Source organism: Rhinopithecus roxellana, chromosome 1 (assembly GCF_007565055.1).
Source record: "Rhinopithecus roxellana isolate Shanxi Qingling chromosome 1, ASM756505v1, whole genome shotgun sequence".
Taxonomy (NCBI): Eukaryota; Metazoa; Chordata; class Mammalia; order Primates; family Cercopithecidae; genus Rhinopithecus; species Rhinopithecus roxellana.
In genome coordinates, this window is record NC_044549.1 from 130,159,699 (window position 1) to 130,177,797 (window position 18,099).

The following is an 18,099-nucleotide window of genomic DNA, read 5'->3' on the forward strand; positions in this document are numbered from 1 at the left end:
AACCACATGATTGGCTATAAAACAATATTCAACAAATTCAAAATAATGAAAATCATACCAACCACACTCTCAGACCACAACATAAAAAAAAACAGAAATCAGTACTAAGAAGATCTCTCAAAACCGTGCAATTAAATGAAAATTAAACAACCCTACTGGATGACTTTTGGGTAAAAACAACTAAATTAATGCAAAAATCAAGAAATTCTTTGAAACCAATGAAAACAAAAATACAACATACCAGAATCTCTGGGACACAGATAAAGCAGTGTTAAGAGGAAAGTTTATAGTGCTAAATGCCCACATTGAAAAGTTAGAAAGATCTCAAATTAACAACCTAACATCACACCTAGAGGAACTAGAAAAACAAGAGCCAATCAACCCCAAAGCCAGCAGAAGAAACAACCAAAATCAGAGTTGAACTGAATACAATTGAGACAAGAAAAAGCATATAAAAGACTAATGAAACCAAAAGATGATTCTTTGAAAGAATAAATAAGATTGCTAGTAAGAAAAAGAGAGGCCGGGTGTGATGGCTCACAGTTACAATCCCAGCTTTGGGAGGCTGAGATGGGGAGACTGCTTAAGTCCAGGAGTTCAAAACAAGCCTGGGCAACATTGGGAGACCATGTCTCTACAAAAACACAAAAGTTAGCCGGGTGTAGTGGTATGTGCCTGTAGTACCCAGCTACTCTATTTGGGAAACTGAGGTGGGAGGATTGCTTCAGCCTGGGAGGTACATCATACCACTGCTCTCCAGCCTGGGTGACAGAGCAAGACCCTGCCAAAAAAAAAAAGAAAAGAAAAGAAAAGAAGGAAGGAAAGAGGGAAGAAGAGAAGGAGGGAGGGAGGGAGGATGGATGGACGGACAGAAGGACAGATGGAAGGAAAAGGAGAGAAGATCCAAATAAACGCAGTCAGAAATGACAACGGGACATAACACTGACCCCCAGAAATATTTTAAAAAAGAAAACCCTTAGAGACTATTATAAACACCTCTATACACACAAACTAGAAAACCTAGAATAAATGGATAAATTCCTGGAAACATACAACCTTCCAAGATGGAACCAGAAAGAAATTGAAACCCTGAACAAATCAATATAACAAGTTCTGAAATTGAAGCAGTAATAAAAAGTCTACCAACAAGAAAAAGGCCAGGACCAGACGGATTCACAGCCAAATTCTACCAGACATATAAAAAAAAAAAAAAACCTGGCACCAATTCCACTGAAATTATTTCAAAAAAAGTAAGGATGAGAGACTCCTCCCTAATTTATTCTATGAGGCCAGCATCACTGTGATACCAAAACCTGGCAGAGACACAATTAAAAAAAAAAAAAAAAAGACGGAAAGAAAACATCAGGCTAATATTCCTGATGAACATACATGCAAAGGTCCTCAACAAAATACTAGCAAACCAAATCCAGCAACATATTCAAAAGCTGACCCACACCCACAAGCATCTGAGCTTTGAAAAAGTTGACCAAAAAAAAGATAAGCAATGAGAAAGACTCCCTATTCAATAAAGGGTGCTAGGATAGTTGGCTATCCATATGCAGAAGGAGGAAACTGGGGAACTAAGTATCACTACATACAAAAATCAACTTAAGATGGATTAGACTTAAATGTAAGACCTCAGAGTATAAAGCTCTTAGAAGAAAACCTAGGAAATACTCTTCTCAATATCAGCCTTGGTAAAGAATTTATGGCTAAGTCCTCAAAAGAAACTGCAATAAAAACAACAATTGAAAAACGAGACCTAATTAAACTAAAGAGCTTCTGCACAGCAACAGAAACTATCAATGGACTAAACATACAACCTAGAGAATGAGAGGAAATATTCACAAACTATGCATCTGACAAATGTCTAGTATCTAGAATCTATAATGAACTTATATCAACAAGCAAAAAACAACTCCATTACAAAGTGGGTAAAGGACATTAACAGACACTTCTTTTTTTTTTTTTTTTTTTTTAAATTTGGAGTGGTTAATTTTATTTTTTTTTATTTTTATTTTTATTTTTTTATTTTTTATTTATTTTTATTTTTTATTATACTTTAAGTTCTAGGGTACATGTGCATAATGTGCAGGTTTGTTACATATGTATACTTATGCCATGTTGGTGTGCTGCACCCATCAACTCGTCAGCACCCATCAATTCATCATTTATATCATGTATAACTCCCCAATGCAAGCCCTCCCTCCTCCCCCCTCCCCCCTCCCCATGATAGGCCCCAGTGCGTGATGTTCCCCTTCCCGAGTCCAAGTGATCTCATTGTTCAGTTCCCACCTATGAGTGAGAACATGCGGTGTTTGGTTTTCTGTTCTTGTGATAGTTTGCTAAGAATGATGGTTTCCAGCTGCATCCATGTCCCTACAAAGGACGCAAACTCATCCTTTTTTATGGCTGCATAGTATTCCATGGTGTATATGTGCCACATTTTCTTAATCCAGTCTAACAGACACTTCTTAAAAAAAGACATGCAAATGGCCAATAAACATAAAATGCAATGCATCACTAATCATCAGAGAAATGCAAATCAATAAGACACCATCTCACACCAGTGAGAATGGCTTTTGTTAAAAAGTCAAAAATAGCGGACATTCGCAACGCTGCAGCAAAAAGGGAACATTACATATACTATTGGTAGAAATGTAAATTAGTTCAACTACTGTGGAAAGCAGTTTGGAGACTTCTCAAAAGAACTGAGAGTTGAACTACCATTTGACCCAGCAATTCCACCATTTGGAATATACCCAAAGGAAAAGAAATAATTCTATCAAAAAGATACATGTACCTGTATGTCGACTGCAGCATTATTCACAATAGCAAAGACATGGACTCAACCAGGTGCTCATCAACAGTGGACTGGATAAAGCAAATGTATTGGATGGCAGTTCCAAGATGGCCGAATAGGAACAGCTCCAGCCTCCAGCTCCCAGGGTGAGTGACACAGAAGACAGGTGATTTCTGCATTTCCAACTGAGGTACTGGGTTCATCTCACTGGGGTGTGTTGGACAGCGGGTGCAGGACAGTGGGTGCAGTCCACCGAGTGAGAGCCGAAGCAGGGCCAGGCACTGCCTCACCTGGCAAGTGCAAGGGGGAAGGGAATTCTCTTTCCTAGCCAAGGGAAACCGACACACAACACCTGGAAAATCAGGTCACTCCCACCCTAATACTGTGCTTTACTAAGGGTCTTAGCAAATGGCACACCAGGAGATTGTATCCTTTGCCTGGCTCAGAGGGTCCCACACCCACAGAGCCTCCCTCATTGCTAGCACAGCAGTCTGAGATCGAACTGCAAGGTGGCAGCAAGGCTGGGGGAGGGGTGCCCACCATTGTTGAGGCTTGAGTAGGTAAACAAAGCACTGGAAGCTCGAACTGGATGGAGCCCATTATACCTCAAGAAGGCCTGCCTGCCTCTGTAGACTCCACCTCTGGGGGACAGGGCATGCCCAAACAAAAGGCAGCAGAAACCACTGCAGATTTAAATGTCCCTGTCTGACAGCTTTGAAGAGCGTAGTGGTTCTCCCAGCACAGGGTTTGAGATCTGAGAACAGACAGACTGCCTGCTCAAGTGGGTCCCTGACCCCCAAGTAGCCTAATTGGGAGACACCCCCCACCTAGGGGCAGACTGACACTTCACACCTCACATGGCTGGGTACCCCTCTGAGACGAAGCTTCCAGAGGAACAATCAGGCAGCAACAATTGCTGCTCAGCAATATTCACTCTTTTGCAGCCTCTGCTGCTAATACCCAAGGCAAACAGGGTCTGGAGTGGACCTCCATCAAACTCCAACAGACCTGCAGCTGAGGGTCCTATTAGAAGGAAAACTAACAAACAGAAAGGACATCCACACTAAAACCCCATCTGTACATCACCATCATCAAAGACTAAAGGTAGATAAAACCACGAAGATGGGGAAAAAACAGTGCAGAAAAGCCGAAAATTCTAAAAATCAGAGGGCCTCTCCTCCTCCAAAGGAAAGCAGCTCCTCGCCAGCAATGGAACAAAGCTGGATAGAGAATGACTTTGACAAGTTGAGAGAAGAAGGCTTCAGACGATCAGACTTCTCTGAGCTAAAGGAGGAAGTTCAAACCCATCTCAAAGAAGCTAAAAACCTTGAAAAAAGATTTGACAAACAGCTAACTAGAATAACCAATGTAGAGAAGTCCTTAAATGAACTGACAGAGTTGAAAACCATGACATGAGAAGTACGTGACAAATGCACAAGCTTCAGTAACCAACTCAATCAACTGGAATAAAGGGTATCAGTGATCAAAGATCAAATGAAAGAAATGAAGCGAGAAGAGAAGTTTAGAGAAAAAAGAGTAAAAAAAAAAAAAAAAAAATGAACAAAGCCTCCAAGAAATATGGGACTATGTGAAAAGACCAAATCTATGTCTGATTGGTGTACCTGAAAGTGACGGGCAGAATGGAACCAAGTTGGAAAACACTCTGCAGGATATTATCCAGGAGAACTTCCCCAAACTAGCAAGGCAGGCCAACATTCAAATTCAGGAAATACAGAGAACACCACAAAGATACTCCTCGAGAAGAGCAACTCCAAGACACATAATGGTCAGATTCACCAAAGCTGAAATGAAGGAAAAAATGTTAAGGGCAGCCAGAGAGAAAGGTCAGGTTACCCACAAAGGGAAACCCATCAGACTAACAGTGGATCTCTCGGGAGAAACACTACAAGCCAGAAGAGAGTGGGGGCCAATATTCAACATTCTTAAAGAAAAGAATTTTCAACCCAGAATTTCATATCCAGCCAAACTAAGTTTCATAAGTGAAGGAGAAATAAAATCCTTTACAGACAAGCAAATGCTGAGAGATTTTTGTCACCACCAGGCCAGCCCTACAAGAACTCCTGAAGGAAGCACTAAACATGGAAAGGAACAAGAGGTACCTGTCAATGCGAAAACATGCCAAATTGTAAAGACCATCGATGCTAGGAAGAAACTGCATCAACTAAGAAGCAAAATAACCAGCTAACATCATAATGACAGGATCAAATTCACACATAACAATATTAACCTTAAATGTAAATGGGCTAAATGGCTCCAATTAAAAGACAAAGACTGGCAAATTGGATAAAGAGTCAAGACCCATCAGTTTGCTGTATTCAGGAGACCCATCTCACATGCAGAGACACACAGGCTCAAAATAAAGGATGGAGGAGGATCTACCAAGCAAATGGAAAACAAAAAAAAGACAGGGGTTGCAATCCTAGTCTCTGATAAAACAGACTTTAAACCAACAAAGATCAAAAGAGACAAAGAAGGCCATTACATAATGGTAAAGGGATCAATTCAACAAGAAGAGCTAACTATCCTGAATATATATGCACCCAATACAGGAGCACCCAGATTCATAAAGCAAGTCCTTAGAAACTTACAAAGAGACTTAGACTCCCATACAATAATAATGGCAGACTTTAACACCCCACTGTCAACATTAGACAGACGGACGAGACAGAAAGTTAACAAGGATATCCAGGAATTGAACTCAACTCTGCACCAAGTGGACCTAATAGACATCTACAGAACTCTCCACTCCAAATCAACAGAATATACATTCTTCTCTGCACCACATCGCACTATTCCAAAATTGACCACATAGTTGGAAGTAAAGCAATCCTCAGCAAATGTAAAAGAACAGAAATTATAACAAACTGTCTCTCAGACCACAGTGCAATCAAACTAGAACACAGGATTAAGAAACTCACTCAAAACCACTTAACTAACACAGAAACTGAACAACCTGCTCCTGAATGACTACTGGGTACATAATGAAATGAAGGCAGAAATAAAGAGGTTCTTTGAAACCAATCAGAACAAAGATACAATGTATCAAAATCTCTGGGACACATTTAAAGCAGTGTGCAGAGGGAAATTTATAGCACTAAATGCCCACAAGAGAAAGCTGGAAAGATCTGAAATTGACATCCAAATATCACAATTAAAAGAAGTAGAGAAGCAAGAGCAAACACATTCAAAAGCTAGCAGAAGGCAAGAAATAACTAAGATCAGAACAGAACTGAAGGAGATAGAGACACAAAAAACCCTTCAAAAAAATCAATGAATCCAGGAGCTGGTTTTTTGAAAAGATCAACCAAATTGATAGACTGCTAGCAAGACTAATAAAGAAGAAAAGAGAGAAGAATCAAATAGACGCAATAAAAAATGACAAAGGGGATATTTCCACTGACCCCACAGAAATACAAACTACCATCAGAGAACACTATAAACACTTCTACGCAAATAAACTAGAAAACCTAGAAGAAATGGATAAATTCCTGGACAGTTACACTCTCCCAAGACTAAACCAGGAAGAAGTTGAATCCCTGAATAGACCAATAATAGGCTCTGAAATTGAGGCAATAATTAATAGCCTACCAACCAAAAAAAGTCCAGAACTGGACAGATTCACAGCCGAATTCTACCAGAGGTACAAGGAGGAGCTGGTCCCATTCCTTCTGAAACTATTCCAATCAAAAGAAAAAGAGGGAATCCTCCCTAACTCATTTTATGAGGCCATCATCCTGATACCAAAGCCTGGCAGAGACACAACAAAAAAAGAGAATTTTAGACCAATATCCCTAATGAACATCGATGCAAACATCCTCAATAAAACACTGGCAAACCGAATCCAGCAGCACATCAAAAAGCTTATCCAGGCCGGGCGCTGTGGCTCAAGCCTGTAATCCCAGCACTTTGGGAGGCCGAGACGGGTGGATCACGACATCAGGAGATCAAGACCATCCTGGCTAACACAGTGAAACCCCATCTCTACTTAAAAAAAAAAAAACACAAAAAAACTAGCAGGGCGAGGTGGCGGGCACCTGTAGTCCCAGTTACTCGGGAGGCTGAGGCAGGAGAATGGACTAAACCCGGGAGGTGCAGCTTGCAGTGAGCTGAGATCCGGTCACTGCACTCCAGCCTGGGTGACAGATTAAGACTCTGTCTCAAAAAAAAAAAAAAAAAAAAAAAAGGCTTATCCACCATGATCAAGTGGGCTTTATCCCTGGGATGCAAGGCTGGTTCAACATACACAAATCAATAAACATAATCCAGCATATAAACAGAACCAAAGACAAAAACCACATGATTATCTCAATAGATGCAGAAAAGGCCTTTGACAAAATTCAACAGCCCTTCATGCTAAAAACTCAATAAATTCCGTAGTGATGGAACGTATCTCAAAATAATAAGAGCTATTTATGACAAACCCACAGTCAATATCATACTGAATGTGCAAAAACTGGAAGCATTCTCCTTGAAAAACTGGCACAAGACAGGGATGCCCTCTCTCACCACTCCTATTCAACATAGTGTTGGATGTCTGGCCAGGGCAATCAGGCAAGAGAAAGAAATAAAGGGTATTCAATTAGGAAAAGAGGAAGTCAAATTGTCCCTATTTGCAGATAACATGATTGTATATTTAGAAAACCCCATCGTCTCAAACCAAAGTCACCTTAAGCTGATAAGCAACTTCAGCAAAGTCTCAGGATACAAAATCAATGTGCAAAAATCACAAGCATTCCTATATAACAATAACAGACAGAGAGCCAAATCATGAGTGAATTCCCATTCACAATTGCTTCAAAGAGAACAGAATACCTAGGAATCCAACTTACAAGGGATGTGAAGGACCTCTTCAAGGAGAACTACAAACCACTGCTCAATAAAATAAAACAGGACACAAACAAATGGAAGAACATTCCATGCTCATGGATAGGAAGAATCAATATCATGAAAATGGCCATACTGCCTAAGATAATTGATAGATTCAATGCCATCCCCATCCAGCTACCAATGACTTTCTTCACATAATTGGAAAAAACTACTTTAAAGTTCATATGAAACCAAAAAAGAGCCCGCATTGCCAAGACAATCCTAAGCAAAAAGAACAAAGCTGAAGGCATTACGCTACCTGACTTCAAACTATACTACAAGGCTACAGTAACCAAAACAGCATGGTACTGGTACCAAAACAGAGATATAGACCAATGCAACAGAACAGAGCCCTCAGAAATAATACCACACATCTACAACCATCTGATCTTTGACAAACCTGAGAGAAACAAGAAATGGGGAAAGGATTCCCTATTTAATAAATGGTGCTGGGAAAATTGGCTAGCCATACGTAGAAGGCTGAAACTGGATCCCTTCCTTACACCTTATACAAAAATTAACTCAAGATGGATTAAAGACTTAAATGTTAGACCTAAAACCATAAAAACCCAAGAAGAAAATCTAGGCAATACCATTCAGGACACATGCATGGGGAAGGACTTCATGTCTAAATCACCAAAAGCAATGGCAACAAAAGCCAAAATTGACAAATGGGATCTAATTAAACTAAAGAGCTTCTGCACAGCAAAAGAAACTACCACCAGAGTGAATAGGCAACCTACAGAATGGGATAAAATTTTTGCAATCTACTCATCTGACAAAGGGCTAATATCCAGAATCTACAAAGAACTCAAACAAATTTACAAGAAAAACATAACCCCATCAAAAAGTGGGCAAAGGATATGAACAGACACTTCTCAAAAGAAGACATTTATGCAGCCAACAGACACATAAAAAAATGCTCATCATCACTAGCCATCAGAGAAATGCAAACCAAAACCACAATGAGATACCATCTCACACCAGTTAGAATGGCAATCATTAAAAAGTCAGGAAACAACAGATGCTGGAGAGGATGTGCAGAAATAGGAACACTTTTACACTGTTGGTGGGACTGTAAACTAGTTTAACCATTGTGGAAGACAGTGTGGCAATTCCTCAGGGATCTAGAACTAGAAATACCATTTGACCCAGCTATCCTATTACTGGGTATACCCCAAGGATTATAAATCATGCTGCTGTAAAGACACATGTACATGTATGTTTATTGCGGCATATTCACAATAGCAAAGACTTGGAACCAACCCACATGTCCAACAATGACAGACTGGATTAAGAAAATGTGGCACATATACACCATGGAATACTATGCAGCCACAAAAAAGGATGAGTTCATGTCCTTTGTAGGGACACGGATGCAGCTGGAAACCATCATTCTCTGCAAACTACCGCAAGAACAGAAAACCAAACACTGCATGTTCTCACTCATAGGTGGGAATTGAACAATGAGAACACTTGGACACAGGAAGGGGAACATCACACACTGGGACCTGTTGTGGGGTGGGGGCAGTGGGGAGGGATAGCATTAGGAGATATACCCAATGCAAATGACAAGTTAATGGGTGCAGCACAGCAACATGGCACATGTATACATATGTAACAAACCTGCACATTGTGCACATGTACCCTAGAACATAAATTTTAAAAAGAGAAAAGGTGTTACATATACACCATGGAATACTATGCAGCCATAAAAAGAATGAAATCATGTCCTTTGCAGCAATATAAATGGAGCTGGAGGCCATTATCCTAAGCAATCTAATGGCAGAAACTGAAAACCAAATACCATGTGTTCTTATTTATAAGTGGGAGCTAAACATTGGGCATATATATGGTCATAAAAATGAGAACAATAGACATTGGGGAATATAAGAAGGAAGAAGGGGGATAAGAGTTGAATAAAAACTACCCATCGGGTACTATGCTTACCACCTTGGAGACAGATTATTCACTCATACTCTAAACCTCAACACCATGCAATATATCTAGGTAACAAAGGCCAGTACCATTCTGATATCAAATCCTGGCAGAGACACAACAAAAAGTAATGTACTCTCTGATTCTAAAATAAAAGTTGGGGGGGAAAAAGGAGCAAGTTAAATGAAAAAAACAACAAAAAAAGTCCAAATACAGGCTGCCAATCAGAAGATGAATAAAAATAAAAATTTAGGATTAAAAAAATCATAACAAAAAGACTGGTATGATCTACCTAAATAAAGGTTAAACAACTATGGAAATTATAGACAGAGAAAAGAATGTGTTATAACCCTTAATTAGGTAAAACACTGTGATTAATTAAAATTAGTAGGTATGTGAAGGGGACAGTAGGAAGCAAGTATGAGTCCATGGGAATTTCCTTATTGGCATGGTATCATACATATCATAAAAATGGAAATGTATAATAATTATAAACATATACACATAATTACAATGGGAGCTAAACACTGGGTACACATGGATGTAATGATGGGAACAATAGATATGGATCAATATGAGGGGGGAATGAGGAAGGAGGACCAAGGTATATGCAAATTTTCAACTGCAAGGGGGTTGGCACCCCATGCTTTGTGTTGTTCAAGAGTCAACTGTAATAAATCATGATTAAGTGTGATTTATCCTAGAAATGCAAGGATGATTCAACATGTCAATAAATAAATGTGATACATCACATCAACACAATGAAGAACAAAAACTACATGATCATCTCAATCAATGCAAAAAAACATTTGACAAAATTCAACATCTCTTTATGATACAAATCTCAATAAATTAGGCAGAGAAAGAACACACCTTAACATAATAAAGGCCATATATAACAAACCCACAACCAACATCATATCAAATGGGAAAAAGCTGAAAGCCTTTTTTCTATGAACTTGAAGGAGACAATGATGTCCACTTTTACCACTGTTATTCAACACAGTATTGGAAATCCTAGCCAGAGCAATAAGGCAAGAGGAAGAAATAAAAAGGCATCCAAATTGGAAAAGAGGAAATCAAACTGTCCTTATTTGAAAGTGACGTTATCTCATATATATGAAAACCTAAAGACTCCACCAAGAAACTGTTAGAACTGATAAATTCAGTGAAGTTGCTGCATTCAAAAATCAACATTCAACAATCAATAGCATTTCTACATACCACTAACAAACTATCTGAAAAAGAATTCAAGAAAGCAATCTCATTTACATGAGCTACAAACAATAAAACAAAATACCTAGGAATACATTTAACCAAAGAGATGAAAGACCTCTATAAGGAAAACTACAAAACTCTGATGAAAGAAACTGAATATACACAAATAAAAAGACATCCCATGCTCATGGATCAGAAGAATAAAGTTAAAATGACAATACTACCCAGTGCAATGTGTAGATTCAATGCAATCCCTATCAAAATTCCAATAACATTTTTCACAGAAATAGAAAAAAAAAATCTTAAAATTCATATGGAACTACAAAAGATCCTGAATAGCTAAAGCAATCCTGAACAAAAAGGATACATCTGTAGGCATCATACTACCTGATGTCAAAATATATTACAAAGCTGTAATAACCAAAACAGCATGGTACTGGTATAAAAACAGACACATAGACCAATGGAATAGAACAGAGAACACAGAAATAAATCCACATATTTATAGCTGACTGATTTTTCACAAAGGAGCCAATAACATACATTAGGGAAAAGACACCCTCTTCAGTAAATGGTGTTGGGTAAACTGGATATCCATATGGCAAAGAATGAAACTAGACTCTTATCTCTCACAATATACAAAACTAACTCAGCATAGATTAAAGACTTAAATATAAAGCCCACACGCATAAAACTACTGGAAGAAAATATAGGGGAAATTCTTCAGGACATTAGGCAAAAATTTTACAGCTGACACTTCAAAATCACAGGTAACGAAAACAAAAAGAAAAAAATAGACAAGTAGCATTATGTTAAACTATAAAACTTCTGCACAGCAAGGAAATGATCCAAAGAGTGAAGAGACAACATTTACAATGAGAGATAATATTTACAAACTAGTCTTCTGACAAGGGACTAATATTTAGAATATATAAGGAACTCAAACAACTCAATAGCAAAAAAGAACTAAATAATCCAATTAAAAAGTGGGCAAAGGATATGAATAGACATTTCTCAAAAGAAGATCAACATGTCAGCCATACAAATAGCCAACAGTTCATGAAAAAAATGTTCCAACATCGCTAACCATCAAGAAAATGTAAATCAAAGTCACCATGAGATTCACATCACACTTCTTAGAACAGCAATGATAGAAAAGATCAGAGATGAGTCTTGCTGAGGATGTGGAGAAAAGGAAAGCCTTATACACGGTTGGTGAACATGTAAATTAGTACAGCCATTTTGGAAAACAGCATGGGGGTTCCTGAAGAAACTAAAAACAGAACTATAATGTAATTCAGCAATCCTACTACTGGGTATTTATCTAAAGGAAATATATTGTAATCAGTATCTCAAAGGGACACTTGCACCCATTTACTGTAGCACTTTTTCACAATAACCAAAATATGGAATCAACCTAAATGTCAATCAATGGATGCATGGATAAAGAAAATGTAGTAAATATACACAATAGAATAGTATTTGGCCATAAAAAAGATGAAATCCTGACACTTGTAGCAACAAGGATAGAAGAAGAGGTCATAATGTTATGTGAAATAAGCCATGCACAGAAAGACAAATATCGCATGTTCTGACTTATATGTGGGGAGCTAAAAAAGTTGATCTCATGGAGGAATAGAGTAGAATGGTTACCAGAAACTGGTAAGGATGGGTGGGGGGATGAGGAGAGATTTGTCAAGGGCCACAAGCATACAATTAGATAGAATTTTAATAAGTTCTAATGTTCAACAAAACAGTAGGGTGATTACAGTAAACAATAATGTATTGCATATTTCAAAACCGCTAAAGACTCGAAATGTTCCCAACACAAAGAAATGATAAGGTGCCTGAGGTGACAGATATTCTAAGTAACCTGATTTGATCATTACACATTGTGTGCATGTATCAAAATATCACATTAACCCCATAAATATGTATAATTATTTTGCATCAATTAAGAACATTCTTTAGTTTTACATAAGTTTCCTATGGGAAGCTGAGTACTATATATATATATTTTTGAGTACTCTATTTTTAAAAGCAAGCATTATTTGATGCAATTTTACTATAATTATATCAACCTAGGCAGACAAAAAACATCTAGAGTTATGTTCACCAAATGATAATGATGGTTATGTCTAAGTAATGGGATGAATATATTTTAATTTAAAAAAAAAACCTCATTCTGACAAAGAGCTAATATCCAGAATCTACAAAGAACTCAAACGAATTTACAAGAAAAAAACAACCCCATCAACAAGTGGGCAAAGGATATGAACAGACACTTCTCAAAAGAAGACATTTATGCAGCCAACAGACACATGAAAAAATGCTCATCATCACTGGCCATCAGAGAAATACAAATCAAAACCACAATGAGACACCATCTCACACCAGTTAGAATGGTTATCATTAAAAAGTCAGGAAACAACAGGTGTTGGAGAGGATGTGGAGAAATAGGAACACTTTTACACTGTTGGTGGGACTGTAAACTAGTTCAATCATTGTGGAAGACAGTGTGGCAATTCCTCAGGGATCTAGAACTAGAAATACCATTTGACCCAGCTATCCTATTACTGGGTATATACCCCAAGGATTATAAATCATGCTGCTGTAAAGACACATGTACATGTATGTTTATTGCGGCATATTCACAATAGCAAAGACTTGGAACCAACCCACATGTCCAACAATGACAGACTGGATTAAGAAAATGTGGCACATATACACCATGGAATACTATACAGCCACAAAAAAGGATGAGTTCATGTCCTTTGCAGGGACACGGATGAAGTTGGAAACCATCATTCTCAGCAAACTATCTCAAGGACAAAAAACCAAACACCACATGTTCTCACTCACAGGTGGGAACTGAACAGTGAGAACACCTGGACACAGGAAGGGGAACATCACACACCAGGGCCTGTTGTGGGGTGGGGGAGGGGGAAGGGATAGCATTAGGAGATATACCTAATGTAAATGACGAGTTAATGGGTGCAGCACAGCAACATGGCACATGTATACATATGTAACAAACCTGCACGTTGTGCACATGTACCCTAGAACTTAAAGTATAACAAAATATTTTTTTAAAAAAACAAAAAAACCCAATCTTCTGCATAACTTTCTATATTTCATGATTTTTAAAAATCACAAATATGTATCATTTCACAGAAAGTTTCTTTTAATAAAGAAAAACAATCACATTTATGTAAATGGGCTTGTTACACACAATTTACATTCTAAAGACTTTTCATAATTTATGACCTTGAAAAATTCGGGACAAAAACTTAAAGGAGAAATTTACTCATCTCAGAAGAACAGAAAATATGCCATGATTTATTGTTTTTACTGTAACATGTATGGCTAAATATAGATATATAATTAACCTGTTCCCCATTTCAAAACCCAGGCATTAGAGAGAGGCCAGGCAGTGTCAAGTCAGAGACCTGAACCATGGAAGGGCAGGCAAAGAGTTAAGCCATATCATGATACAACTTTACTTCTTAAAACTACTGCAGAATTTAACTATCAAATCACATCTTGCCCCCTTAGTTTCTGCTTCACTGCTGTAACTCCCACCTGCACCTGCTGCTCAGTGATACCTCCTTCAGTTTTGTTTTCTTCTTTTGTGCTATCTGGGATCTGTGATAGCATTGGTTCCAACCTTTTAAAGCTACATGAAGGGAGCTTTAAAACATGGTGGTGACTGGGTCTCATTGCCAGAGACTTTAATTTAATTGATCTGGGGTGCAGCCTGAGTACTGGAATTGTTCAAAGCTCCCCAGGTGACTCTAGTGTGCAACCAAGGTTGACAATGACTACACCACAGCCTTCTTTACCTTTCTTCAGCTTTCTCTATAGCCCTTGAGGGCTTTCCTCCAGTTTTTCATGCTCACTTTCACCACAGGGAATAGAGACGATGATAAAATATGACCTATCTCTGGTACAACTACATGGAATACACAAAATCTCAGTCCAAAGAGAACAGGCACATCTAGTATTCATGCACCTTAAGTTTTGCAGCACATCCAAACCATGAATATAAAGCCTTTGGTGAGAACAAAGAGGCCACACACTCTTTACAACTTTGGGAGTCTCCTATTCCTGGGAACACTAAGAAGTGATTAAAATCCACTTGAATTAAACCCAGGTGGCTGAGAGGGCCGTGGAAACATAACTGATTCCTAGTTTCAGACAAGTACAGGGTTTTTTTTTTTTTTTTTTGAGACAGAGTTTCACTCTTGTTGCCCAGGCTGGAGTGCAATGGTGCAATCTTAGCTCACCGCAACCTCCGCCTCCTGGGTTCAAGCGATTCTCCTACCTCCTCAGCCTTCCAAGTAGCTGGGATTACAGGCATGCACCACCACACCCGGCTAATTTTTTGTATTATTAGTAGAAATGGGGTTTCTCCATGTTGGTCAGGCTGGTCTTGAACTCCTGACCTCAGGTGATCCGTCTGTCTCGGCCTCCCAAAGTGCTGGGATTACGGGCGTGGGCCACCATGTCTGGCCAAGTACAGGCTTTTAAATACCTAAACAGTCATTCTCCTACCTCACGTTGCTGCTGGTTCAAATTATGTGAATTTCTCTGGCAAAGAGCAATGGTCTCCACCATAGTATCTTCAACATCCTTCCATGAGGGATCCTCTTTGGTATCTAGATTTAGAAGAAGTGTAAATATCATTTAAGGATATGTTGCTGATAATCTCAGAGCTTTTGTGAAAAGTTAAACTTTTTCTGCTTTACATCACCTTCATTTTCTAGTATATAATAATAAAACCTGATACAAATGTTTTGTAGATTAAAAAACAGTTTACTCTGTGAAATAAGAGTTTCCCACAGAAATGTTTTACATTCGTGGGACAGATAAAGCACATGATACTTAGCATTTCAATACGCTATAGAAATATGGAAAATCCCCAATCATCTGTCTAAGGATTAGTTACTAGAGAGATTATCACTCACCTTTCTTGGTATACTATCTCTTCTTCTGCCTATTTCTTAAGCGTAGATATTCCCCCCAAGATACTATTTCAGGTCTCTCTTCATTGTCTCAATGATTTCAGCCATTCGTGTTTCAACTCTTATGTCTTTGTTCGTAATTTTCAAATACACATCTCCAATCTTTATTCCATTCAAAGTCTACAGGTTGAATTTTCTAATGAACCTAAGACATTTATCTCCACATGGATGTCCTGCAAGCACTCAACTTTATATGTGCAAAATCCAACTTATTTTTCTCATTTCAAAACTGCTCCTCTTCCTCCGTTTACAAACCAAGTTAATGGAATCATCATCTTTAAGTCAACCAGTTTATAAATCTTCATCTTTGGTGCTTTCCTCTCCTTCACCCCACACATTCAGATAACTTGCTAATTTGTGTTGATTTTACTTCCGTGCTTGCATATGACCACAACTTTTACCCTGGTGGAGCTTTTCATCACCTCGTCTATGCTACTGCAGCAGTCTCTTAGTTGAAATTTTGACATCCCAATCTTCCCTCCCTCATTCTCTTTTATACTGTCACTAGGGTTCTCTTAAGCATAAGTTCAAACAGATCATTCCCTTCCATAAAAACCACCAAGGACTCCTAACTCTGAAAAATAGAATGTAAGTAAGGATCTGACACTAAGTCAACAGAGCGAAGACTTGGGCTCATCTCACCCTCCATGTTCTGGTGTTGCCCTATTCTTTTTTATTCCCTGATTACTAGTCAGGCACTTCCATGTTCATGTTTTCCTCAGCCTAGAAGGTCCTTCTCCTGCTTCTATCAAACTCCTATTTATCCTTCCAGTCTTTCTTCAAAGGTCTTCCACAAAACTCACTAATTTATAGGTTACAAATAGTTTTTTCACACATCTTAGTCGCTCAATGTATCTTTTATGACACACCATTCTACTGTTACTATAAGGTTTTATTTACATATCTGTCTCCTTCAGGAGACTAACGTCCTTTGTGCAATGAGTAGAGGAATCTTGTTTTAGTAGTCTGTGTATAGCCCACAGGAAAAAAGCACGATTAGCAAATCCTCCCAAATACTTAAGCATACTATCAAAATTGAATATGAAAGTAGATGGGGCCGGTTGTGGTGGCTCACGCCTGTAAGCCCAACACTTTGGGAGGCCGAAGTGGGTGGATCACCCTTAGGTCAGGAGTTTGAGAGCAGCCTGGCCAAGATGGTGGAACCCTGTCTCTACTAAAAATACAAAGATTAGCTGGGTGTGGTGGCGAATGCCTGTAATACCAGTTACTCTGGAGGCTGAGGCAGGAAGAATTACTTGAACCTGGGAGGTGGAGGTTGCAGTGAGTCAAGATTGCGCCACTGCACTCCAGCCTGGGCAACAGAGTGAGACTCCATCCCAAAAAAAAAAAAAAAAAAAAAAAGAAAGAAAGAAAGCAGATGGCAGGCATAAGACTATTTCTGGAAAATTTATTTTCACTAGAATTCAAAACACTGGCCTTTGCAGACATACCACCTGCAAATGACTGTAGGGATTTTGGGGGAATGCTCTTCTTAATTTTTTCCTCAGTCTTTCACGTACTGTCTTGAGAAGTTATTCTTGGCTGGGCGCAGTGGCTCACACCTGTAATCCCAACACTTTGGGAGGACGAGGCAGGTGGATCACTTGAGGTCAGGAGTTTGAGGCCAGCCTGGCCAACATGGTGAAACCCCATCTCTACTAAAAATACAAAGATTAGCTGGGCATGGTGACACACACCTGTAGTCCCAGCTACTCGAGAGGCTAAGGCAGGAGGATCACTTGAACCCGGGAGGCGGAGGTTGCAGTGAGCCGAGATCACGCCACTGCATTCCAGCTTGGGTGACAGAGCAAGACTTTATCTCAAAAAAAAAAACAAACAAAGGCGGGGGGTGGTGCTGGGTGCAGTGGCTCACACCTGTAATCCCAGCACTTTGGGAGACCGAGGCAGGTGGATCACGAGGTCAGGAGTTCAAGACCAGTCTGACCAATATGGTGAAACCCTGTCTCTAGTAAAAATACAAAAATTAGCTGGGTGTGGTGGCATGCACCTGTAATCCCAGCTACTCGGGAGGCTGAGGCAGGAAAATCACTTGAACCTGGGAGGAGGAGGTTGCAGTAAGCCAAGATTGCACCACTGCACTCCAGCCTGGGCAACAGAGATGCCATCTCCAAAAGAAAAAAAAGAAAAAAGAAAAAGAAAAAAAACCGAAGAGTTATTCTTATAACACTAAATTTTAAAAATTACCACAAAATGCAACAAACATAACCA

General features: G+C 39.0%; 1 protein-coding gene across 3 annotated transcripts in view; it reads right to left on the reverse strand.

The window, feature by feature from the left end:
- The window catches only part of VPS8 (VPS8 subunit of CORVET complex), a 263,309-nt gene that overhangs the window by 84,379 nt on the left and 160,831 nt on the right, over nucleotides 1-18,099 (reverse strand). For all 3 annotated transcript variants that reach the window (XM_030931118.1, XM_030931123.1, XM_030931127.1), the window contains one exon: nucleotides 15,401-15,504. In XM_030931118.1, coding sequence (XP_030786978.1) covers nucleotides 15,401-15,504 — 104 coding nt within the window. The remainder of the gene's footprint in view (nucleotides 1-15,400; nucleotides 15,505-18,099) is intronic.